Source organism: Neolamprologus multifasciatus, chromosome 16 (assembly GCF_963576455.1).
Source record: "Neolamprologus multifasciatus chromosome 16, fNeoMul1.2, whole genome shotgun sequence".
In the NCBI taxonomy this organism is placed as follows: domain Eukaryota; kingdom Metazoa; phylum Chordata; class Actinopteri; order Cichliformes; family Cichlidae; genus Neolamprologus; species Neolamprologus multifasciatus.
In genome coordinates this window covers 296,921-323,255 of record NC_140454.1, presented here as the reverse complement: position 1 = coordinate 323,255, position 26,335 = coordinate 296,921, and the positions used below count along the sequence as shown (strand labels likewise).

Below are 26,335 nucleotides of genomic sequence, written 5' to 3'. Positions count from 1 at the left end.
CTGTTTCAACGTGTGACCCCGCCCCTCCCTCGGACAGTCGGGGGTGAGTGCGCTAACATACCTGTAGGTCGCTGTTTTAATGAGTGTTTGATGGAAAACAACAATGGCGGAGTTTGCGCTCTCCAGTCACATGATAGGTGAGTACTATGGGCAGAAATCTGTGCCATCAGAAACTGAATTTGAATAAGTTAAATTTGAAATGGAATTTATGGTTTGAAAATGATCATCGCTAAATTGAAAATGAATTTTATATTTTGAAAATGAATTCGTTTGCTTTGAAACTGCATTTTATCCTTTAAAAATTCAGCTCTCGAATAATTTCAGTTTCACTTCTCACCATTCAATTTCAGTTCCAAAATTCAGTTTTTTGGAACTTACATCCGGTTCCGGTTCAAGCGTAATCGAGCGCAGAGTAATCGAACTTCGTTTTACTAGCGGACCGCAAGTGGCAATCTACGACATCTTGAGCTGGAGTAATTCTTCTGAAGACATTCGTGATGTCAAATGACCAGTTGAGAGACTCTCAGGTTGGTAATAAATGTATTACATGTATAAGAACAAGCGTCATGTTAACAAATAATACCCGTACAGTAACGTTTATGCGTGTTGTAGCTGTTAGCTAAAAACGCTAATTTAGCGTAGATTGTCCTGGGTTCAGCGTTGACAAACAAATGAAAGACTCCTTTCAATAGAATTCCAAAGTTGTCATCTTGTAGCCTTCCGGAGTCTTCCACACTTGCAGAGGCCCCTACAGTAGGAAAACGTGCAAAAGAATGTCAAAAACATTGCTGTTTGGGTTTACTTATGTCTCACACAGCATCCCAAGTCTTTAGCTTACTTAAAACCCTTAGCTACAGTGTATATTTAGTTTTTTTGTTTTGTTTTTTCAAACCTTTATTTAAACATCAGTACAATACAAAATGGAATTAAACAGTACCACAATAATGGTGTTGTACTTACAAGAGAATTGTATGCATAGATAAACAAATACAAGAACAGTATTCAGAAACAACAATATAAATATGCTAGGGGGAAAGTAACTGATCAAGCCAAAGAATAAAGTGATTGAAAGATCTTGATTTTTTCACAAACACCAATAGTTTTTATAGCTTTTGGGTTAGTGGAGTTCTTAATTGAGTTAAGATACTGTACAAGTTCAAAGGAGAATACATAAAAAGAGGGATGTCTTCCTAAACATTTGGACTTATGAATATGAAGTTTAGCCATTAAAATTAACAAGTTAATCATATATCTGTTATCAAAGTTGAATTGTTTTTGGTTTTTGTGCAGACCAAACAAAACATATTTCCAAAACAGTACAAATCCTTTAAATATATTTTCTGAAATAAAAACACATAAACTTTGCCAAAAATCTTGTACAAGGTTGTCAAAGGAGCTTGCAAAGAAAAGCATCTGGACTTCTTTAAGTTACTTGAAGACGTTTCACCTCTCATCCGAGAAGCTTCTTCAGTTCTAAGGTCAAATGGTGGAGAGTCCCAGATATAAACCTAGTGGGAGTGTCACAGAGGGACAAAAGGACCCCCTGATGATCCTCTAATCGCCTGAGCCAAGGTGTGGAACTGGGTGTGGGTCCCAATCAGCCAGAGTTTCGGGTGAGTTCATTGTGAAACCTGGCCCCACCTTATCATGCGAATTCCTGAGCTCAGGTGGCCCAGGATGTGAGTGGGCGTTAAGGCGTCTGGGAAGGGATCTCAAAACTGGATTATAGATGGCAGAGAGTTGGTGTCGTAAACCACCGCCTCTGTTCAAAGATGGTCGCTCACAGTGGACATAGATGCTTCTTTCACTCCTCTTTCAAACCATCTGTCCTCTCTGTCCAAAATGTGAACATTGGCATCCTCGAAAGAGTGACCTTTGACCTTTAGATGCAGATGGACAGCTGAGTCTTGTCCTGTGGAGGTGGCTCTTCTATGTTGTGCCATGCGCTTGTGAAGTGGCTGTTTGGTCTCTCCAATGTAGAGGTCTGGGCATTCCTCGCTGCTGTACAGCAAACACCACATTGTTAAGTCTGTGTTTTGGCGTTTTGTCTTTCGGGTAAACCAGTTTTTGTCTGAGTGTGTTGCTGGGTCTGAAGTACACCGGGATGTCATGCTTGGAGAAAACCCTCCTGAAGGGCACCAGCGAGGGAGGATAAGAAAGACAGACGCAACAACATTGTCATCCCCTATGTAGCCGGTGTATCAGAGAAACTCAGGAGGTTTATATCTGGGACTCTCCACCATTTGACCTTAGAACTGAAGAAGCTTCTTGGATGAGAGGTGAAACGTCTTCAAGTAACTTAAAGAAGTCCAGACGCTTTTCTTTGCAAGCTCCTTTGACTACAATGACCTGGATGACTGAGAACCTTCACAGACTTGTACAAGGTTACAAAACCAAAAAAGATGTATAGTAGATTCCTTGGAAGTTTTACAAAAGCTGCAGCTTGTATCAATGTCTAATTTGAATTTGGTTTGAAGATAATCTTTAGAAGGATAAATTCTGTGTATTAATTTATAAGAAATATCTTTAATTTTGTTGGTAATTAAAAACTGATTAGGGAGTCTCCAAACTTCGTTCCACATAATACCATCTGACAGCCGGTTCCAGAAAAAAATGACATATGGTAGCGTGGTTATGGTACTCTGAAATAAAGCTCTGATCGATTTATTGTTGTTTTTAGATTGCTTAGAAAAGCAAATCTTGCCAACAAAAGTTTGTATGGGAGATGCCAACGGCCTGTGGAATGAAGTGATATTAGGTTGATTCTTAAACAGCATACAAACCCCTGATGGTATTGATCCAAATACTTTTGTATAATCATGACGATTTATAGCTAAATTGAAATGTAAACAAAATTCTTCATAAGAGAAAAGCGTACCATTTGAATCAAATAATTGGTTGACTAAAACAATGTTATTCCTAAACCAACTATCTAAGAAGAGAGATTTTCTTTTAAATAAAACATCCTTGTTATTCCAGATATAATAACTGTGTGGACTAAAGTTATGCTTGTAAATAAGAGTCCATGCTAAAAAAGCTTGACGATGAAAAGCAGATATTGTTAAAGGGATTTTATCAATATCAAAATTACAAGTAAGGAAAAATTCCGTGCCACCTAACTTCGAAAACATGAACACAGGTATAGTATTCCAAATGGAAGTAGGATTAGTAATTAGATTCTTTAACCAATTTATTTTGAATGTGTTATTTAAAGTGTTAAAATCTAACACATTAAGTCCTCCATTGACATAGGAGTTCATAAGAACTGTTTTTTTAATGTAGTGTGTCCTATTTTTCCAGATAAAGTTGAAAAGTAACTTATCAACCTCTTTTATGAGTTTTTTTATTAAGGTGCAATGCCAATGCAGCGTATGTAAGACGAGAGATGCCTTCTGCTTTAGTTATTAATACTCTGCCTTTTAATGACAAATCTCTTAAGAGCCACTGATTAAATCTGTGTTTGAGTTTCTCTAGAATAGGATAGAAATTTTGAGTGATTCTACTTTCCTGATTTTTGGTTATTATAATACCTAAATAACGAATTTCTTGTTTTATTGGAATGTTACACAAAGCTGTTTTCGAACATTCTTTTATCGCCATAAGTTCACATTTAGGAATATTCAAGTACAATCCAGAAGCTTTGGAAAATATGGAGATTGTTTCAATAGCAATAGAGATTTGATCTTCATCTTTTAGGAATAATGTAGTGTCATCCGCTAACTGTGTTATGAGTAAATCTTTGCCAATTAACGATATACCTTTTACATTGCTTGATTTCATATGGTTAGACAATAGTTGGGCAATTAACAAAAACAGGTATGGAGAAATGGGACAGCCTTGTCTTATCCCTCTTTGTATGTTAAATCTGGGTGAAGTACCATTTGTTAATTTAATACTTCTGTTACTGTTATGGTATAATGTTTTAATCGCTGTAGAGAAGTAAGAGCCAAAACCATACTTATCCAGAGCTTGAAATATAAATTCATGCTCCACCGTATCGAAGGCCTTGTAGAAGTCTAAAAATAATATGAAACCATTGCAATTTATGAGGTCAGAATAATCCAGAATATCTAAAACCAATCTGATATTGTTAGTTATGTGTCTTTTGGGCATAAAGCCAGATTGTGTTTCATCAATAACAGAGTCAAGAACCATCTTAAGTCTGTTAGCTATAATTAGAGCAAATACTTTATAATCATTATTTAGCAAGCTAATTGGTCTCCAATTATCAATCATTAATAGGTCTTTATTAGGCTTCGGAATCAACGTGGTCAAACCTTGATTCATCATAGTGGGAAGCTGTTGGTTTCTTATGCATATGCTTATGCGTTTCTTCCACAGCATGTCTTTATCCTGTCTTCCTTCTCTCACCCCAACCGGTCGCAGCAGATGGCCGCCCCTCCCTGAGCCTGGTTCTGCCGGAGGTTTCTTCCTGTTAAAAGGGAGTTTTTCCTTCCCACTGTCGCCAAAGTGCTTGCTCATAGGGGGTCATATGATTGTTGGGCTTTTCTCTGTATCTATGAAGCGCCTTGAGGCGACATTTGTTGTGATTTGGCGCTATATAAATAAAATTGAATTGAATTGAATTGAATTATGCTTTCTGCAAATACCTCAAGAAGAATGGGAGACAACTCTTCAGAAAAAGTTTTATATAATTCCGCAGTAAGACCATCCGTACCTGGAGATTTATTATTTTTTAATAGCCCAATTGCATCTTTGACTTCTTCTAATGAGATGGGTTGATCACATAATATAGAGTCTTCTTGGCTGATAGATTTAACATTCATCGATTCTAAGAGGTGATCTGTAGCTTCCTGAGAAAATGTAGAGCTATAAAGTTCCTTATAGAAATGACTACAATGTTTAGAGATTAATCTGTAATCCTCTGTGATAACCCCATTTCTCATTAATTTGCTAATATTATTTATGCTTGAGTGTTTCTTTTCTAAACTAAAGAAATAATGGGAATTACGCTCACCTTCTTCAAGCCATTTAGATCTTGATCTGATAAAAGCTCCTTTTGCTTTGTCTGTGTATAAACGATCTAATTTATCTTGTAATTTAGCAAGGTTCAATTTATCCTCTTCAGTTAAAGTGTCAATTTGTTTATTAGATAACTGTGTGATTTGAGAGATTATATTTTCTTCCTCTAATCTTCTGGATTTTGCATTAAGGCTGCCAACCTTCCTTAAATATTTGCCAATTTCAAATTTTAATAATTCCCAGTTATATACTTTAAATCTTCTTGAGCTATAGACCAAAAGTTTGAGATCAGTTCTTTAAGCTCCTTTTTCACATTGTCTTTTTGTAATAATGAGCTGTTGAGTTTCCAGTATGTAAATTTAACAACAGAAGAATTAGATAGAGAAGTTAGATTTATTTTAATATATATGGCTTTATAATCTGTTGCTGGAGAAGGCCAAGCACCTACATCTATGCTATTGCTGTCAAAGCTCTCCGAAACTAACCAAAAGTCTATCCTTGAATGTCTCGAGTTAGAATTGTTGCACCAAGTAAACATTTTGGACTGAGGATATTTGAATCTCCAAATGTCTGTGAGTTTAAGGCGTACCATAACAGCCTTCAATGTGGTATTAATTCTGTTCGAATGTCCTGGAGGAAATTTATCTAATTCAGCATCCATAAAACTCACCAAGAGCCTCCCAGGTTTTGTGAAGCTGGACACAAACAACACATGCACAGATTACCAAATAACTTTTGAATCATTTGACACGTGTTTTACTGTTGTACTATATTAATTAGTTAGCATAAAATGATGTGATGCATCTTGTGAATATTGTGTCATTCTAGCAGACAGGAAACGAGTCAGGAGAGAGGGAGAGATGGCCGACCAAGTATCCACACAGAAATGACTAGGTTCCTTGTTGTAATTGTTCCTTTGTCAGACTTGTTGTTCCTTATACTTACTTATTTAAGTTCTCAATACCCATAACTTGTTAAGATGTACAATTGTATTATTTTATATCAACTTACAACATGTCTTCACAGGTCTTTTCCTGCTCTTTATGGAAGCAAAGCAAAGCGCCGGTACTTTCGAGGGCCCACCAACCAATTCACACCAGTTAAAGAGATACAACTTAATTTTTATCTCTTACCCAAGCTTGTTCAGTCTACTCCAAAAGGCAGTGAAGAATTTGTCTATCTGCAAGCTGGTTTGGGACATAGGTCTACACTGATACCTGACAGCTACAGTCATGATGAGGTAAGGTACTGCTCCACATTGACAGGAAAATATATTTGTTGTAAGTTAGCGATCAAAAAGTGTTTCTCTTTATTCAGAGTCAATTAATTTGGTGGCCGATGGTTTATTTCAAAGGTATGTTCAAGACTCAAGTGTTTCTGGGGGCTGGCTGATTTACAAAGGAGCAGGTAGAAAAAACCTCTTAATGGCCATTCCAACTTTTGAATTGATTGTTATAGAAGAATTTTGATGATATCATGACCATGAATGCACTGCAATGTGTACTGCCACATTTTGAATAGTACTGAGTCACTCACTTTTCTCGACAGGTGGATGGGGTTCTCGGAAACTAAATATGGTGCCTCCTGAGGACAGTGGATATACTGGGTCACTGCTAAAAAATGCAAGTGCTGGGGAAAGACCGTCCTATACATTGCTCCAATCCAGGAAGAGCTAGACACTCAGCCGCTGCCCCCTGACTCCAGCTCCTTCTCCAATATGCCAAAGGTGATGTGCCACTCATGTCAAACCAGCTACCCACTTCAACTCTTAGCACTGCATGTTGAAACATGTCAGCCTTCAGATACTAATGCACAGGAGGTGTGTACAGTCCCGTTGCATGGATGAGTCTGGGAGATCAGTCAGGAGCTTCATGTTCAATGTTGTGGATGTCACTACACTTGGTTGTGTTTCTGTAGGTAATTTATTAAGTTTGTACTTGCTATTCTCCTTTATCAGACTTGTAATGAAGACATAGAGGACGCACCACATCCCATACCACATACAGAAGACGATCAACTTAACTCACATCTAAAGGTGAAGTTTGGTACCCCTTTAACCTTTATCTATTTGACTGTGCATGACAAAGACGGGAACATAAATATGATCCCTTAAATTGAATGGGGAGGAAATTGCAATAAGTTTGATTAAAGTGTCCTATAGTGATGGGATTTCCGGCTCTTTTTAAAGATCCGGCTCTTTCGGCTCGGCTCACTAAAAAGAGCCGGCTCTTTCGGCTCCGAACCGGCTCTTCAGGTTGTTTTGTTGCTTTAATTATTTAATCATTAACAATAATATAAAATTATGCAGAAAAGGAATTACTACCCACGACCCCCAGGCGCTAGAAGAGTTCCTCCAATTCTCCATATACGAGATTGATTATATGAACTACTGTTCATATAATGGGCGGTGGGGCGCCAGGCAGCACGGTGGCACGGTGGTTAGCACTGTTGCCGCACAGCAAGAAGGTCCTGAGTTCAATTCCAACATCAGGTCTTTCTGTGTGGAGTTTGCATGTTCTCCCCGTTTTTGTGTGGGTTCCCTCCGGGTACTCCGGCTTCCTCCCACCGTCCAAAGACATGCAGCTTGTGGGGATAGGTTAATTGGATAATCCAAATTGCCACTAGGTGTGAATGTGCGAATGAATGTGAGTGCGAATGGTTGTCTGTCCCTGTGTGTTAGCCCTGCGACAGACTGGCGACCTGTCCAGGGTGTACCCCGCCTCTCGCCCTATGACAGCTGGGATAGGCTCCAGCGCCCCCCGCGACCCTGAAAAGGATAAGCAGAAGTGAATGGATGGATGGATGAAATTACTAATGTAAAAAAAAAAAAAGTGGTTTTATTTATATATGTTTATATATAAATATATGCGGTGGCCCCTAGAGACAAAACACGTACAAACTCCAAAACACATTTCTAGCATTAACTGAACTTCCAAAACAGAGCTACCAGATCACTTAAATTACACAATTGAAAGCATGTGTGTATTGTTTGTGTATTTATAGACAAGCACTCATATTTATTCAAATAATTTAAAAAAAAAGTTCATTTACCTGTTACTACCACACACCAAATCCGGTTGTTGATACTTCCTGGCTTGTGTAGCCACTAGGTAACAAAAGCTCAACACTGCGCCCAGCATCCTGGAGCACCTCTGTTGTCTTTTGTACGTGATTCTGAGTTTTTACGCGTTTTGGAGTTTGTACGTGTTTTGGAGTTTGTATGTGCTTTGTCTCTAAGGGCCACCATAGCGCCCTTAGAGACAAGGGCGCTATGGTGCACTCACTGTCTCTGTACTGTTTCGCTAGCTTAGCTCGTAGCCGACTCGTTAGCACCATGGCTACTTCACCTGTCCCTTCTGCACTTTCTTGCTCATTGTGTCAGATGTTTAGTTACTCCTCGGCCTCCTTTAGCAGTAATGATATCTGTAACAAATGTAGCATATTTGCAGCTCTGGAGGCCAGGATTACTGAACTGGAGACTCGGCTTTGCACCCTGCTCTCACCCTTAGCTAGCCAGGCCCCTGTAGCTGGTGCAGCCGAAGATAGCGTAGGCCCCGCTAGCTGTTCCCCGGCAGATCCCAAGCAGCTGCGGAAAGAGGGCGGCTGGGTAACGGTGAGGAGGAAGCATAGTCCTAAACAGAAGCCCCAGGTACACCACCAACCGGTTCATGTGTCTAACCATTTTTCCCCACTCGGTGACACACCCGCTGGGGGTCAAACTCTGGTAATTGGTGATTCTGTTCTCAGACATGTGAAGCTAGAGACACCGGCAACCATAGTCAATTGTCTTCCAGGGGCCAGAGCAGGCGACATTGAAGGAAATTTAAAACTGCTGGCTAAGGGTAAACGTAAATTCAGTAAAATCATAATTCACGTTGGCAGTAATGACACCCGGTTACGCCAATCGGAGGTCACTAAAATCAATATTGAATCGGTGTGCAACTTTGCCAAAACAATGTCGGACTCTGTAGTTTTCTCTGGTCCCCTCCCCAATCAGACCAGGAGTGACATGTTTAGCCGCATGTTCTCCTTAAATTGCTGGCTGTCTGAGTGGTGTCCCAGAAACGATGTGGGCTTCATAGATAATTGGCAAACCTTCTGGAGGAAACCTGGTCTTGTTAGGAGAGATGGCATCCATCCCACTTTGGATGGAGCAGCTCTCATTTCTAGAAATATGGACAAATTTATTAAACCCCTCAAAATATGACTATCCAGAGTTGGGACCAGGAAGCAGAGTTGCAGTCTTACACGCCTCTCTGCAGCTTCTCTCCTCCTGCTACCCCCCCAAAAACCCATCTCCATAGAGACTGTGTCAGCTCCCAAAAAGACAAAAAACAAACTAAAAACCAGCAACAAACAACTTAAACATTTACAAAGAAAGAACAATACAGTATCCACATCTGAACCAAAGAGTAAAACAGTGAAATGTGGATTATTAAATATTAGGTCTCTCTCCTCCAAGTCTCTGTTAGTACATGACTTAATAATTGATCAACAAATTGATTTACTCTGCCTTACAGAAACCTGGTTGCAGCAGGATGATTATGTTAGTTTAAATGAATCAACACCCCCGAGTCATTCTAACTACCAGAAATCTCGAAGCACAGGTCGAGGGGGCGGTGTGGCAGCAATTTTTCACACCAGTCTATTAATTAATGAAAGACCAAGACAGACTTTTAATTCATTTGAAAGCCTGATGCTTAACATTGTCCACCCCAGCTGTGAAACTCAGAAACCAGTCTTACTTGTTATCATCTATCGTCCACCTGGGCCTTACACAGAGTTTCTGTCTGATTTCTCAGACTTTATATCTAATTTAGTTCTGAGCTCAGATAAAATAATTATTGTGGGTGATTTTAACATCCACGTTGATGCTAAAAATGACAGCCTCAACATGGCACTTAATCTGTTGTTAGACTCAATTGGTTTCTCTCAAAATGTAAAAGAACCCACCCACCACTTTAATCACACTCTAGATCTTGTTTTAACATATGGCATAGAAACTGAACATTTAACAGTGTTTCCTGAAAACCCTCTCCTGTCTGATCATTTCTTGATAACATTTACATTTACAATAATTGATTACGCAGCAGTGGAGAGTGGACTTTATCAAAGTAGATGTCTTTCTGAAAGCGCTGTAACTAAGTTTAAGAATATAATCCAGCCACTGTTATCATCGTCAATGCCCTGTACCAACATAGAGCAGAGCAGCTATCTGAACGCTACCCCAACAGAGGTCGATTATCTTGTTAATAATTTCACCTCCTCACTACGTACGACTCTGGATACTGTAGCTCCAGTGAAAACTAAGGTCTCTAATCAGAAGTACCTGACCCCGTGGTATAATTCTCAAACACGTACCCTAAAGCAGATGACTCGTAATCTGGAGAGGAAATGGCGTGTCACAAATTTAGAGGATCATCATTTAGCCTGGAGAAATAGTTTGTTGCTTTATAAGAAAGCCCTCCGCAAAGCCAGAACAGCTTACTACTCATCACTGATTGAAGAAAATAAGAACAACCCCAGGTTTCTCTTCAGCACTGTAGCCAGGCTGACAAACAGTCAGAGCTCTGTTGAGCCAACCATCCCTTTAACATTAACTAGTGATGACTTCATGAACTTCTTCACAAATAAAATTTTTATCATTAGAGAAAAAATTACCAATAATCATCCCACAGATGTAATATTATCTACAGCTACTCTTAGTACCATTGATGTTAAGTTAGACTCTTTTTCTTCAGAACTCTTTTTCTTCAGTTCTTCAGAACTGAAGAAGCCTCTCGGATGAGAGGTGAAACATCTTCAAGTAACTTAAAGAAGTCCAGACGCTTTTCTTTGCAAGCTCCTTTGACTACGATGACCTGGATGACTGAGAACCTTCACAGACATATTGCCGTACATTTTGGGAGGAACACCCTTCAACTGGTGCGGGAGTATGAAAGGGAATCAAGGAAATTAGACTCTATTCCTCCAATCGATCTTTCTGAGTTAACTTCAATAATTACTTCCTCCAAACCATCAACGTGTCTTTTAGACCCCATTCCTACAAAACTGCTCAAAGAAGTCCTGCCATTGATTAATTCTTCGATCTTATATATGATCAACCTATCTCTAATAATCGGCTATGTACCACAGGCCTTCAAGGTGGCTGCAGTTAAACCTTTACTCAAAAAGCCATCTCTAGACCCAGCAGTCTTAGCTAATTATAGGCCAATCTCCAACCTTCCTTTCATATCAAAAATCCTTGAAAGAGTAGTTGTCAAACAGCTAACAGATCATCTGCAGAGGAATGGTTTATTTGAAGAGTTTCAGTCAGGTTTCAGAGTTCATCACAGCACAGAAACAGCTTTAGTGAAGGTTACAAATTATCTTCTTATGGCCTCTGACAGTGGACTCATCTCTGTGCTTGTCCTTCTTGACCTTAGTGCAGCATTCGATACTGTTGACCATAATATCCTATTAGAGCGATTAGAACATGCTGTAGGTATTACAGGTATTGCACTGCAGTGGTTTGTATCATATCTATCTAATAGACTCCAATTTGTGCATGTAAATGGAGAGTCCTCTTCACACACTGAGGTTAATTATGGAGTTCCACAGGGTTCAGTGCTAGGACCAATTCTGTTTACATTATACATGCTTCCCCTAGGCAGCATCATTAGAAGACATAGCATACATTTTCACTGCTATGCAGATGACACCCAGCTCTATCTGTCCATGAAGCCAGATAACACACACCAATTAGTTAAACTGCAGGAATGTCTTAAAGACATAAAGACTTGGATGGCCGCTAACTTTCTGCTTCTTAATTCAGATAAAACTGAGGTTATTGTACTCAGCGCTGAAAAGCTTAGAAATATGGTATCTAACCAGATTCTTACTCTGGATGGCATTACCTTGGCCTCCAGTAACACTGTGAGGAACCTTGGAGTCATTTTTGACCAGGATATGTCCTTCAACGCACATATTAAACAAATATGTAAGACTGCGTTCTTCCATTTGCGCAACATCTCTAAAATTAGAAATATCCTGTCTCAGAGTGACACTGAAAAACTAGTTCATGCATTTATTACTTCCAGGCTGGACGACTGCAATTCATTATTATCAGGATGTCCAAAAAACTCCCTGAAAAGCCTTCAGCTAATCCAAAATGCTGCAGCAAGAGTCCTGACAGGGACTAGAAAGAGAGAGCATATTTCTCCTGTTTTGGCTTCCCTTCATTGGCTTCCTGTTAAATCCAGAATTGAATTCAAAATCCTGCTCCTCACATACAAGGTCTTAAATAATCAGGCCCCATCTTATCTTAATGACCTTGTAGTACCATATCACCCTATTAGAGCACTTCGCTCCCGCTCTGCAGGCCTACTTGTTGTTCCTAGAGTATTTAAAAGTAGAATGGGAGGGAGAGCCTTCAGTTTTCAGGCCCCTCTTCTGTGGAACCAGCTTCCAGTTTGGATTCGGGAGACAGACACTATCTCTACTTTTAAGATTAGGCTTAAAACTTTCCTTTTTGCTAAAGCATATAGTTAGGGCTGGACCAGGTGACCCTGAATCCTCCCTTAGTTATGCTGCAATAGACGTAGGCTGCCGGGGATTCCCATGATGCATTGAGTTTTTCCTTTCCAGTCACCTTTCTCGCTCACTATGTATTAACAGACCTCTCTGCACTGAATCATATCTGTTATTAATCTCTGTCTCTCTTCCACAGCATGTCTTTTATCCTGTCTTCCTTCTCTCACCCCAAACGGTCGCAGCAGATGGCCGCCCCTCCCTGAGCCTGGTTCTGCTGGAGGTTTCTTCCTGTTAAAAGGGAGTTTTTCCTTCCCACTGTCGCCAAAGTGCTGCTCATAGGGGGTCATATGATTGTTGGGTTTTTCTCTGTATCTATGAAGCGCCTTGAGGCGACTTTTGTTGTGATTTGGCGCTATATAAATAAAATTGAATTGAATTGAATTGAATAAATATACTTTATTTATTCACTCCACATAAAATGTAATAAATAAATCATATAATACAAAAAACACCTATTTACATTTTAAACTTTTAACTATTTAAATTTTCAGCTTTTTCCTTTTAAACAAATTTAACGTGAAACAGCACAAAACACTGCAAACCACAACACAATTAAATATAAATTCAAATATTAAAACAAAAAGAAGATGCACATTCTCTGTCATATGGGCCTGCATGATTTCTGAATCCTTTATCATCTGCAACTGAAAATAGTGGATGATTACTATACCTTTCTAATGTGACGTTGTTGTCCCTCGCTCTCTTTCTTTCTGGCTCTGTTCCTGTGCTACTGCGAGTGTAACTAACGCCCCTCCCCCCTCTGCCCAGCGCAAAGTACAGGCCGCGCGTGCAGAGTTTAGCGGAAAAAAGGGCGAGAGAGAGGGTGAGAGAAAGAAAGAAAAAAAAAACCTCACGGCTCCCAATAAGGAGCCGGCTCGCGTCGTTCACTTCAAAGAGTCGGCTCTAAGAGCCATTTCGTTCGCGAACGACTCATCACTAGTGTCCTACAATAGCCAAGTTGAAGAGGTTCATTATTAGAGGTTGGATTTATTCCTTATATTTAAAGTGGGTAGCCTATGTAAGCTGTATTTGTAATGAAAGTTGACAGATAAGCAACAATCAGATGTATTCAATCACGTCACAATTCCATTCTTTTAAAGTTGCTGGTTTTTTCCCCTTTCTTTGCTTGTCTTCACAGTATGTGGAGGAAGATGTCATTATTTTGTCCTCAACTGCAAAGGTAATGTTGAGTGCAACGTGTTGAATGTCTGTCTTTGAGGCATTATTGATTCTATCGTTCATATTGTTTCCTGTTACAGATTGTGTGCCCTGTCTGCGGTAAGACATTTCCTCAGAATGAGATGGAGGCACATGCAAGCGAGTGTTGTGAGAGGTAATGCAGTCTTTTAATATGGCTTCCAACGTATGTTTGAGAATTTCCCTACAAGCCTTTTGCTTTCCACCTATTAATTTATATTTTGATAGACAGCATTTTATGCTTTGTTACTGATTCAATTCAATTCAATTTTATTTATATAGCGCCAAATCACAACAAAAGTCGCCTCAAGGCGCTTCATAGATACAGAGAAAAACCCAACAATCATATGACCCCCTATGAGCAGCACTTTGGCGACAGTGGGAAGGAAAAACTCCCTTTTAACAGGAAGAAACCTCCGGCAGAACAGATTGTGCCATTATGTTATACTTTGGGGGTTTTTTTGCATTAGGTTTTGTCATTGTTGCCATAACATTTTTAATTGTTTAAGTCTTACAGAAGTACTTACAACACGGTGACAACAACACAAGTTCTCTTTTAAGTTTTAAAGGTATTGTTTAATTTGTTGCTTTTGTACAGTACATGTTTGAGGTCAAGTGATGTGGTTTTCACTCTGGCATTTTTTCATTACAGCAATGCAAACCTACCTTCACAACAAAGCATGGGCATTTCTAGGTTTGTACACATCAGTAGTCTTTCTTCAATGCTCTGTACAGTGGTTTTCAAACAATTTCTGCCAAGTACCCTTCGTGTAAAGGAATCCAGCTACCTAAAGGCTTAGCCTGTCTACTGCATTTTCTTCTTCTGTTAGGTCAAAGTCACATACTGCTGGTGGTGACACAATTCAGTTTAAAACCTAAAAGACATTAAAGAATACACATGAATACACACAACATGGTTTCCACTATCATGTTTGTAATTGCGAGTTTTTCTCCATTAGCCTGGATGAAATCCTGCAGGCCATAAGTACTGCTGTGAAAACAGAGGAAGTATCACTGTCTCAAGATCCAATATGGTGGAGCGGGGACTTGCACAGTGGAAGAGGCAAAAAAAGGCATTGCCTACAAATCAGCTGAGGGTCACATTTATCGGAGAGGCAGGAATTGATACAGGGGCATTACGGAAAGAATTCCTCACAGGTACACACATTTAAAATGTGATCTAAATTGATAGGAGTGAAAATGGCTACTTAACCGGACTAACTATTTGTGTTAAAAGAAATGGTTGCAGGCTTGGAGCAAAGGCGATTTGAGGGTGACCAGACTAGGAAGGCTCCCAAATATTCATTGCTGGATCTTGATATAGGAAACTTCCGGTAGGCCTTTCTCACATGCATTGGGGTCCTCATTTGTGTGTACACACACACGCATTGGAAATTACCTGATTGATGTTATTTATCTCTTCTCCTCTCACAGTAGTGCTGGTGAAATTTGGGCAGTTAGTCTGGCGCAAGGTGGGCCACCACCCTGCTGCCTCAAAGATTGGTGTTACCAGTACTTGTGCAGTGGAGAGCTGCAGATTGAGAACATTATGAAAGACGATGTCTGTGATGTTCATTATACTTCTGTTATCTCCCAGGTATGAAGTCTTAAAGGTTTCACTGCTCTACAGTGTTTTGAATTACATGTTTAGCACAGATTTTACCATCCCTTATGTCACAGGTGTCGAACTCCAGGCCTCAAGGGCCGGTGTCCTGCAGGTTTTAGATGTGTCCTTGATCCAACACAGCTGATTTAAATGGCTAAATTACCTTCTCAACATGTCTTGAAGTTCTCCAGAGGCTGAAAATGAACTGATCACTTGATTCAGGTGTGTTGACCCAGAGTGAGATCTAAAACCTGCAGGACACCGGCCCTCAAGGCCTGGAGTTCGACACCCCTGCCTTTTGTTATTTGCAAATTATAGGACTCTGGAATTGGTCATGTTAATGTGTATGTTTGTGTCCTTTAAGGTTGATTCGGCCACAGGAGATAAAATGACAGAACTCACTGATGAAATTTTGAGTTGTGGCTATCATGGACCTGTTAATGTCGAAAAGAAAGAAGAAATTGTTCAGTAAAACTGTTTTACTGTTTTCCCCCCCAAAAAAGTTTTTTTTTTTTCCTCATTTAGCAGCATGCTACTTTTTCTTCCTTTCTGCATTTCAGTGCTGTTGTTCTTCATGCCACACTTCGGTTGGTGCCTCTCCTCTCCCAGCTACGTGATGGTCTCAAACTTTATGGTCTTATTGATCTACTGAAGCAGTACCCAAACATCTGCCAGTCGCTGTTTGTCCCAGGGGTGGAAGTTAAGGTGAGTAAATGTTGACTTTAGTAGGGATAACACTTGTAATTGTGAATAGCAGTTCAAAGTGCTCTTTACCTTTACTTTACAGTATATACTTTAAGTCCTATAGTAGAGAATGTAATTAATGGTGGCACTGGAAAAAGAATATTCAAAATTGTCTTAAGTTGCTTAATATTCCTGAACCGTTTAGAGCAAACACAAGGCATCAGGTGCAATGAAAAAATCCCTTTTAACAAGGAGTATTTACATGTAACCTACAGAGTTATAAAGAGACTTGATCGATACAAAATTATAAGATTAAATGAGAAGAACTAGCAAGCAGCATTTAAGTCCCTGTCTTTATGTGTGATAAAAGAATACAGTTACTTAGAATAAAGACAAAATAATAGGTCCTTGATGTCAATTACAAGTCTTGATTCAGATAAAGTCACAATTTGCTTTGTCTTTCTTACCAGGCTGATGCTGACTTTGTTTTTGCAACATGCCATCCTGAGTTTAGTGAGAAGGGCTCCAACAAAGAACGGGTGGAAATGAGGATTATGAACCATCTACAGGACTTCTTGCAAGAGCTGGAATCACGTAAGTGCACATGTAGTTTACTGTCAATGTATTTTGTCTTTCTGTGTTAAACTTGGAATCATAATTTTATATAAGGAATGGCTAAAGGTTTAGAGAACGACAAGTCTTGGTTTTCATTGAGTTTGCTGCTTTAGTGTTTTTAGATCTTTTTGTCCGACGTTTCTGGAGTACACTTCAGAAAACGTTTTACAAAAAGATATAAAAATACAAAAGCAGCAAAATGTGTGAAAACAAATAATTCTTATTCTGTAAACCTTTGGCCACAGCTGTAGATTACACTATGAGTGCTTGTTCATTCTTGTCAGTAATTAAATTTTTAAGTTGTGTTTGTGAAGTTACAGGTAAACAGTATCTAATATTTTATCTAAATGACTGCTTTGTCTTTTTTTAAAAAAGGTGAAGAGCCTGAGACCAGTGACCGTCCAGTCATCCTTTCCCCAAGTTCATTCTTACAGTGGCTCACAGGACAAGGCCACATTCCTGTCCTGCCAGATGAGAAGATAAACTTCAAAGTCTCTGTGCAGTTCAACCACTCGTGCCATATTCAGTATGGCGCTCATGAGGTTTGCTACCCAACCGTTACAGCATGTAGTAACACAGTCAAGCTACCTGTTCAGCATTTGCAAACTTATGAAGAGTTCAAGCATGTGATGACAAACGCGTTCCACTATGGTCAGGCATTTCTTCATATTTAGGAGCATGATCAGCCAGCCAGACATCTTGACTGTTCCATGAAATGTTATTTAAACAAAAAAATCGACACGTGTTGCTTGATGGTTGTTTTTTTTTAATTGTTTTACAGTTTTTTAAGCATTCTGTTTATTGCCATTGAAATTATTAAAAAAAAGTTTTTGTCAATATAGTCCTTGCTGATCTCATTCCCTCCTCCATTTGACAGTGTGAGTATCTATTTGGGTTCATGAGTGTAACAGAAAGTAAGAAAATGAAACTTACCATTAAAACAAGGAGAGGTTCTTATTCTTCTTAGAAGAAGGGATTATTTAAAAGAAAAAATATCACTAGCAGTTTGTAAAATAACATGTTCTTATAATTTTACTCTCTGATGGGCCAAGCTGCAACTTTCATGGATGGTGATGTAGGTGAAGAGCATGTGAGAGTGTGGTCAGGTAAATGTTTTAAATTTAATGAGCGACCGTGGCTCAGGGGGTTGGGAAGCGCATCTGTAACCGGAAGGTCACCGGTTCGATCCCTGGGCTCTCTGTCCTGGTCGTTGTGTCCTTGGGCAAGACACCTTACCCTATAATTATACCCGTAATTAAGTGTTAAAAACTAAATTATTCACTTAAACCAAAACATAAACAGATCCTAATCATAAAGTAGTCTAAACGTCAGGCAACAAAGTGAATAAGTCAGAAAATCTTCCTTTCCTATGAACTCTTCAGCTTTTATGCAGTCTTAAAAAATAAGACTGCAAGAATTTTGTGCAAATTATTTTCAAAATCTCAACTTATGTCAAAGTTAAAACAAAGATTACATATAGCACTCAAAACAAAAACATTGCCATTATTACTCAACTGCCAAATTTTCTTCATATCTCTGTGGCTCTCTGATGGGGTGCTGCAGCATCCCAAGTTCCCACAGCTGGTTTGGTGAAAGGCTATGCTCTGTCCTGATGGAATGATCATTCCAGCCAGCAGAAAACTTGGCCAAATCCCCCTTGAGTCTTGGGAGGAAGGTGTAATGGGCACAGAAGAGATGAAGACTATCTGAGATGTTAAGAAATCCATCTTCCTCCAAGCTGTGTAGTACATCATAATAAATGTGTGTCACCCCTGTCCAAACGTCCCTCCATAGGCGCTCAATTCTACATTTGAAAAAATACAGAAAAGGTCTGAAAGGTCAATCAAAAACTAACAAAGGACAGCCAAACAGCAATTCACCTGGAGTCAATCATGATGAAATAACAATGTTATGCCATTTAGATCTTACAAGCATTACCTCTGGTTCTGCACGCTTTTTCCACTTAGGAAGCTTCCACATCCTGTGCCTCTCACAGTAAACATTTCAGCAATCTTGACATTTTCAACTCCTTGGTCAGCTCTCTCTCTGTACCATATAAGATTTTGAAATAAGTATTGAAACAACAAAATACACAAAAACTATTCAAATACATGATTGACACACTTGCAAATTTATGTACAGCACTGAAATCCTGATAATTTCATGGTTAAACATGGCAAACACAAATCATGAGACAAACTTCAGAATAAATTTAACGAAGAATTACTCACTTGTAAGGCCATCCAAATCTTCTCACTCCGTCCAGAAAAAAATCAAGTGCAGTGCTGGCTGTGTTGTTGCATGCAGCATTAAGGTACTAATCTAAACCGGGGGGAAATTGATTAACACCACCACATTAAAAATTCATACATATATACAAAATGCTTATAGGAGGACGTGACAAGAGTGTGCAAACCGTCACAATACACAATATGATCAAAATATGTGAGCTGTATAATTACATAAGCGGAGAGAGAAAAGATAACAAGATGTGAGAAAGTCTTTGTGGATTTAATAATATGTGCTGTGTGGTAAGACACGACTTATGCGGTCAAAGAAGTGCAGGAGACTGATGCTGTCCAGTGTAGCAAGTGATTTATTCACCATTTTGTGACCGAAACAATATTTACAAAGAAACAAATAAGAAACTCAACTCTATAATTAACTCAGTTCAAATAAACATAACTGAACTTAAATCAACAGAAATTAAGGTCAAACTGCACACAGCTACACTGACCCGAAAACCCTTTTTTGAAACACCTCAGTTCTTCTGCTTAAATAGTCCACTTAATCAAACAATTTCTCCTCTGGACTATTCCAATCAGTAGGTAGATACGATGAACATGACTATATTCAAGTCTCTACTACTCCTCTTTACTGGCAACATGAACTCTGGTGTAATCAATACATATTATAACAATAAATCTACTTCTTCATAAACCCTCTAAAGTCAACTTTATTAAATTATAAGAGTTCTTCCCATTCTGCACTTGGTCTCTTCCTGTGACCTCAGATGAACCCAGAAGCTATAAAGCAGGAAGTAAAACTACATTTCCTCCTTTTGTTTCTGGAAGACAGGTAGGTAAGGTAAATTCTAAACAATGCAAATTAACAGTTGAAATAAATAACATGTTAACTTAACAAACTTGTAGGGATTGATTTAAACCAAGATGTTATATTATATAATCTGTAAAAGTGCAAAACATAAACAAACCCGGGATAGTAGATGTTTGCCTATTGCAGATTACATGTGAAATATGGTTAAATCAAAACAAGAATGTTAACTAAGAATATGGACAAATGGTCTTCTCACCCACTTTGTCACACTCCCCCCCCCTTAAGACCGTTACTCCTCTGAGTCACGGGACAGGAAATCAGCAATGACATTCTTATGTCCGGGTCTATACTGGACCTGGAAACGAAAAGGCTGGAGAGATAAATACCATCTTGTTATCCTGGCATTAGTGTCTTTCATATTATGAATCCATTGCAAAGCACGATGATCAGTCTCAAGAACAAACTCTTTCCCAACGAGATAATATCGTAAGGTGTCTAGAGCCCATTTAATTGCCAATGCCTCCTTTTCAATGGTCGAATACCTCACTTCCCTTGGAAAAAGTTTTCGACTGATGTACTGAACAGGCAACTGCTGCCCTTCCTCTCCTTGCAGTAAAACAGCTCCCAGACCCACCTCAGAGGCATCTGTTTGTACTGTGAAGGGAAGGTTAAAATCTGGACACTGCAAAACAGGTTTCTGACACAAACAGTCTTTCAAATCATTAAATGCATTCTCAGCATCTTTCGTCCACCTGACCTTTGTAGGACTAGATTTTCTTGTCATGTCAGTCAATAAAGCTGCTCTTGATGAAAAATTTGGAATTAGTCGACGGTACCAACCCACTAATCCCAAAAATGATCTCAACCTTTTCTTTGTGTTTGGCAAGAGTGCTGCAGCAACTGCATCCACTTTTCCAACCTGAGGGCGAATGCCTCCACCCCCTATTACATAACCCAGGTACTGCACCTCGGGCTTGGCGATGTGACATTTCTTGGCATTTATGACAAGTCCAGCATTTGTGATACGTCGAAACACATCAGCAACATGTTTCAGATGATCTTCCCATGTACCACTATAAACAACAATGTCATCAATGTATGCAGCTGCATATTGTTCTGCACCCTTCAACACTCGATCCACCAACCTTTGGAATGTAGCTGGTGCTCCATGCAAACCAAAGGGCATCACTGTGAATCTAAACAGTCCACTTGGCACTCTGAATGTTGTTAAGTCCTTAGATGAGTCTGTCAAGGGAACCTGCCAGTAACCTTTACAGAGGTCAAGGGTAGTCAGAAATTTAGCATTTCCCAAACGATCAATTAGTTCATCAACCCTCGGCATTGGATAAGGATCAAAAGCAGACACAGAATTTAACTTAGAAAAGTTTACACAGAATCTAAGCTTAGGATCATCTTTCTTTGGTACAAGCACAACAGGGCTACACCACTCACTGTGTGATGGCTCAATGATTCCTGCAGCCAGCATCTCCTCCAGCTCACTTTTCAACTCAGGCAATAGCTTAGCTGGGATACGGCAAGTGGTATCTCTAATTGGCCGTTGGTCTGGAGAATGCAAAGTGATTTTGTGTTCACTGAGGTGTGTACGACCTGGCTTTAGACTGAAGAGTTCTTTAGTCATAAGTGATTGCACCTCCTGACGTCTTTCCAAAGGCAAATGGTCTAAGTCTGGAAACACAATTTTGACAGCTGAAGAAGGGAAGTACTGCTCCTGAGGTTCTTCCTCATCCACAACTGTACATGCCCACATGGATGTTGAGTCCCGTGGCTGGTCAGTCCACTCTTTCAAAAGATTGACGTGGAACACTTGATGATTCTTTCGACGGTCTGGTAAATGAAGCTCATATGTGACTGGGCCTGTCTTCTTTGTGATTTCATATGGCCCCTGCCACTTTGCAAGAAGACTGCTCTCAGAAGTTGGCAACAGTAGAAGAACTTTCTGTCCCTCACGGAAGACTCTTCTTCTTGACACTTTATCATATCTTTGTTTCAGCTGCTGTTGCACATGGGCCAGATTGTTATTAGCAAGCTCTTGGAAATGTTCGAGCTTGTCCCTCATTTTGAGGACATATGAGAGTTCACTAAACCTCTGCTCTGACATCGAACCCTCCCAAGCTTCTTTCAGAACATCCATTGGACCTCTGACAGGATGCCCATAAAGTAGCTGGAATGGTGAAAACCCAGTAGAACTTTGTGGAACCTCTCGGTAGGCAAATAACAAAAATGGGAGCCATTGGTCCCAATCTGACCCTGTTTCATTCACAAATTTCCTGAGCATTGATTTTAAGGTCTTGTTAAATCGCTCCACAAGGCCATCGGTCTGTGGGTGATAGGGACTGGTCTTGACACCCTGGATCCCTAACAAACTGTATACTTCTTTGAGCATCTTAGAAGTGAAATTGGTCCCCTGATCTGTGATGATTTCTTTTGGGATACCCACTCTGGAAAACAACTGAATCAGGCAGTTAACAATCTGACGAGCCTTTATTTTCTTCAGGGGGAAGGCTTCAGGATATTTTGTGGCATAGTCACAAACTACAAGTATGTACTTATGACCTGCTTTACTCTGTTCTAGTGGGCCAACAATGTCCATGGCAATGCGTGAAAAGGGTGTATCAATGATGGGCATACTGATAAGTGGAGCTCTATCTGCTTTCCTGCCTGGAGCTGTTAACTGGCACTGTGGGCAAGCTTTACAGTATTGTACCGTATCACTGAACTGTTGGGGCCAGTAAAATCTGGGAATCATTCTAGAAAATGTTTTAGATTGTCCCAAATGTCCTGCCCAGGGAATGGAATGACTCATTTTCAAAATGGTAGATCTCAAACTCTGGGGGATCACCAACTGGTCACCAATCTTGCTACGGCGATGCAACAAATCTCCCTTAACCACAAACACTTCCTGCCTTCCCTCAACTGTAGTTGCCTCTGGAACACATTTAGAGAACAATGGTTTAAGTGTTAGATCCTCTTTCTGAAGCCTAGCAACCTGACTAGCGCTGGGGAGAGACTCAGTCTTTAAAGGATCTAAAATGTGTTCAGCTACTCTTGTTCCCTTCACCTTTTCATGTCTTCTCTGTCTCTTGCTCTTTTTTGGTTTAGAACGAGTGCTAGACTCGTCCAATGGTGCATCCTCATTTGCGAAAGGCAAGTCATCCCAACCCGAAGCATTAACCTGTTGCTCCTTAGCTTTTGACCTTGTGACTGCTAACAAACTTTCAATGGTTTCAGTCTGACAGGAATACTTGGCTATTAGCTCTGTGAGTATTGGGAGATCACGGCCCAACACCACTTGATAAGGCAAAGTTTGCAGCACTCCCACTGAAAGAGTGTAACACTGGCCTTCTACTTCAATTGCAACTTCAGCAACTGGGTATGATACCTTATCACCATGAATACAGCACACATCCACTGTTGCTCCTGAAAAGATCACATCCCTAGGAAGACTGTCTTGTCTAACCAGAGAGCGATTACTTCCTGAATCTAACAGAGCTACACAGGGTTTGTCTTCAACAAATACCCCAATTGATGGCTCACGTTGCTGACATTCAATTTCATTTTTGTGATTCTCACTGACTTTAGTTTGTCTAGCAGAACACATGTAATTTTTACTAACAGACATCTTTGTACACTGAGCTTTAAGATGACCTATTTGACCACACAAATGACATGCTTTATTGGTTCTATTTTTTGTCTCAGATCTGGCAGGATCTGAGTTATACCAGTTCTGTCTTGTGTGCTTAACTTTCAAGTCAGGGCCACCACCTAACATGTTCAATGGCATGTTGGAATTTGACTTAACTGGTGTGAAAACTTTTGATGGTCGACGAGCTGCTAAGAAAGCTTCAACCAGTTCTGCTGCTTCCTTGGAAGTCTTTGGGTTACGTTCCTTAACCCACGTCTGAAGATCAGGATTCAGAACCTTGAGAAACTGTTCCATGATGATGGCGTCTCCGATTTGATCCTTTGTCTTTGTTTCAGGATTCATCCACTTGATGTACAACTCCTTTAGGCAGACCTGCAGCTCCCTTGGTGTTTCCTCTGCTCCAAAGGTACTAGAACGAAACCTCATTCGATAGGTGTCAACACTTATTTCATACTTCTGCAAGACAGCATACTTTACTTTTGCATAATCCATAGTGTCATCAATATCCATGGCTACATAGGCGGAACGTGCTTTACCAGCTAGCAGTGGTGCTAGGTGAAGAGCCCACTCATCTCGCGGCCACTGGCAAGCATGAGCAATTCTTTCAAAGGTGATTAAATAATGTTCAATGTCCTCACCTTCATTGTAAGGTTGCATTTTTGGCCCCTTCCAGCCTGAATGTCTCACCAATGTTGAAAGCTGTGCCTCACTGCGTTGATGTACCGGTTCCAAGTCAAGCCTATTTGATTCTTGTGTGCTGACAGGTGGTTCTGGAGTAGGTGCCCTCGAAGAAGCCGATGTTGATGCTTGTACTTCAAGTAACTGATGCTCTAGATTGCCATGCTGCACCTGCTGTTGAAGCTGGGCAAACTGATGCCGGATTTGCCTCCATCTATCCTCCTGGCGCTTGTGCTCTTGCTCCAGTTTAGAGTCGCGTTCAGCCTGCTGTTGCATCAGATTTTGCAAAAGTTTGGACAATTCAGCCACATTCTCTTGTCCAGCAATATGGCCACTTATTGCCCCTTGTTGGTCACTGCCATCTTGTAAATCATCTGCTTCACATTCTGGAACAAGTCCCCTCTTTGCTCGGGTAGACATCTTCTCCACTCCTTAATTGGCCTGGAATCCCACTGCTGCTGCCACCAAATGTGGTAAGACACGACTTATGCGGTCAAAGAAGTGCAGGAGACTGATGCTGTCCAGTGTAGCAAGTGATTTATTCACCATTTTGTGACCGAAACAATATTTACAAAGAAACAAATAAGAAACTCAACTCTATAATTAACTCAGTTCAAATAAACATAACTGAACTTAAATCAACAGAAATTAAGGTCAAACTGCACACAGCTACACTGACCCGAAAACCCTTTTTTGAAACACCTCAGTTCTTCTGCTTAAATAGTCCACTTAATCAAACAATTTCTCCTCTGGACTATTCCAATCAGTAGGTAGATACGATGAACATGACTATATTCAAGTCTCTACTACTCCTCTTTACTGGCAACATGAACTCTGGTGTAATCAATACATATTATAACAATAAATCTACTTCTTCATAAACCCTCTAAAGTCAACTTTATTAAATTATAAGAGTTCTTCCCATTCTGCACTTGGTCTCTTCCTGTGACCTCAGATGAACCCAGAAGCTATAAAGCAGGAAGTAAAACTACATTTCCTCCTTTTGTTTCTGGAAGACAGGTAGGTAAGGTAAATTCTAAACAATGCAAATTAACAGTTGAAATAAATAACATGTTAACTTAACAAACTTGTAGGGATTGATTTAAACCAAGATGTTATATTATATAATCTGTAAAAGTGCAAAACATAAACAAACCCGGGATAGTAGATGTTTGCCTATTGCAGATTACATGTGAAATATGGTTAAATCAAAACAAGAATGTTAACTAAGAATATGGACAAATGGTCTTCTCACCCACTTTGTCACAGCTGTTTTTGGGTACGCAACTTACCTTCCTAGAGTAGCCATCTATGCCGCCAAATATCACTATGTTGAATCTGGTGAAAAAAAGACAAGCAAAGCATAATTCTGATGGATAAAAATATTCAGAATTATGTTAGTCATTTAATTTTCTATGCCAAAACAAACCTAATTAATTTATGAATGGTGTCAATGTGCTGTAGGAAATGTGGGACTTGAACAGAGTACTTTCGCCGAACCACACAGCCCAAAGTTGACATTCTTGTTAAGATGCCCTCTGTATCAACTCTGTGCATTGATGCCTTTAGTCTGTTCCACTGTACACGGTGGCCGCAGCTTGAAGGCAACCCTTGACAATCTGATATCCAGCATGAGGTAGTCTGGATTTAATGTCTCTCACTTTGGCATCCAAAGCGTCATTAGATATGGTAGAGTAAAGACTCCTAACTGACATGTTGTACTCCTGCATTCTCCTGTACATGGTACGTCTTGAGACACCAAGAAGGTCTGCTACACATGTGGCAGGTAGACTAAGCTGAAGAAGACTTTGGAGGTCATTCTCTGTGACCTGAAGCCTAAAACGCCCATAAGGACCAATAATCTGTACCACAGAGTTGAAGGGGGGAGGGTTGTTTCGCTGGTGTAACAAGCTGCTCAGTTCTTCTATAGCTTCGCAGACATCAGCAGGAAGGTCAGCATTCTCCAGTGCATTCATGAAAGTCCTCTCTTGGGTCACAATGTACTCCAGAAAATCAAGGTCAAGAGGGTCGTTGTTGAGGACATACTCCAGCCTTTGCCTAAATCTGGACAAGCACTCCTGCACGAATATATTCTGCAAAAGGCAATGCAATACAATGTCATTTAGTATTAAGATAACTGTTAATAATAAGTGTAATAAAATAATTAAGGCCATTACAAACCATCAGCGTTCCCTTCACATTTTAAATCCACAAGAATTTAACAATAATAAGCACTGTTTCATGGATTTCCAGCACTTTAATTAATTAATAGTGCTTTT

The 26,335-nt window shown here is 39.8% G+C and overlaps 1 protein-coding gene and 1 pseudogene across 2 annotated transcripts in view; one reads left to right on the top strand and one right to left on the bottom strand.

Annotated features, from left to right (window-relative positions):
• Positions 1–103: 103 nt before the first annotated feature.
• On the top strand, positions 104–17,331 carry LOC146499917 (uncharacterized; annotated as a pseudogene). Its single transcript, XR_014869991.1, has 16 exons — positions 104–527; positions 5,812–5,877; positions 6,010–6,223; positions 6,338–6,390; positions 6,532–6,802; positions 6,941–7,018; positions 13,694–13,735; positions 13,815–13,888; positions 14,405–14,551; positions 14,723–14,910; positions 14,990–15,086; positions 15,187–15,349; positions 15,723–15,826; positions 15,919–16,063; positions 16,513–16,636; positions 17,033–17,331. The product of XR_014869991.1 is annotated as an uncharacterized LOC146499917 (transcript).
• Positions 17,332–24,593: 7,262 nt separating this feature from the next.
• tmprss3a (transmembrane serine protease 3a) overlaps positions 24,594–26,335 on the bottom strand; it is a 33,359-nt gene continuing 31,617 nt past the window's right edge. The window contains 3 exon segments of the mRNA XM_085135155.1: positions 24,594–25,394; positions 25,486–25,651; positions 25,654–26,149. Of these exon segments, the coding sequence (XP_084991281.1) occupies positions 25,283–25,394; positions 25,486–25,651; positions 25,654–26,149 (774 nt within the window). The 3' untranslated portion in view covers positions 24,594–25,282.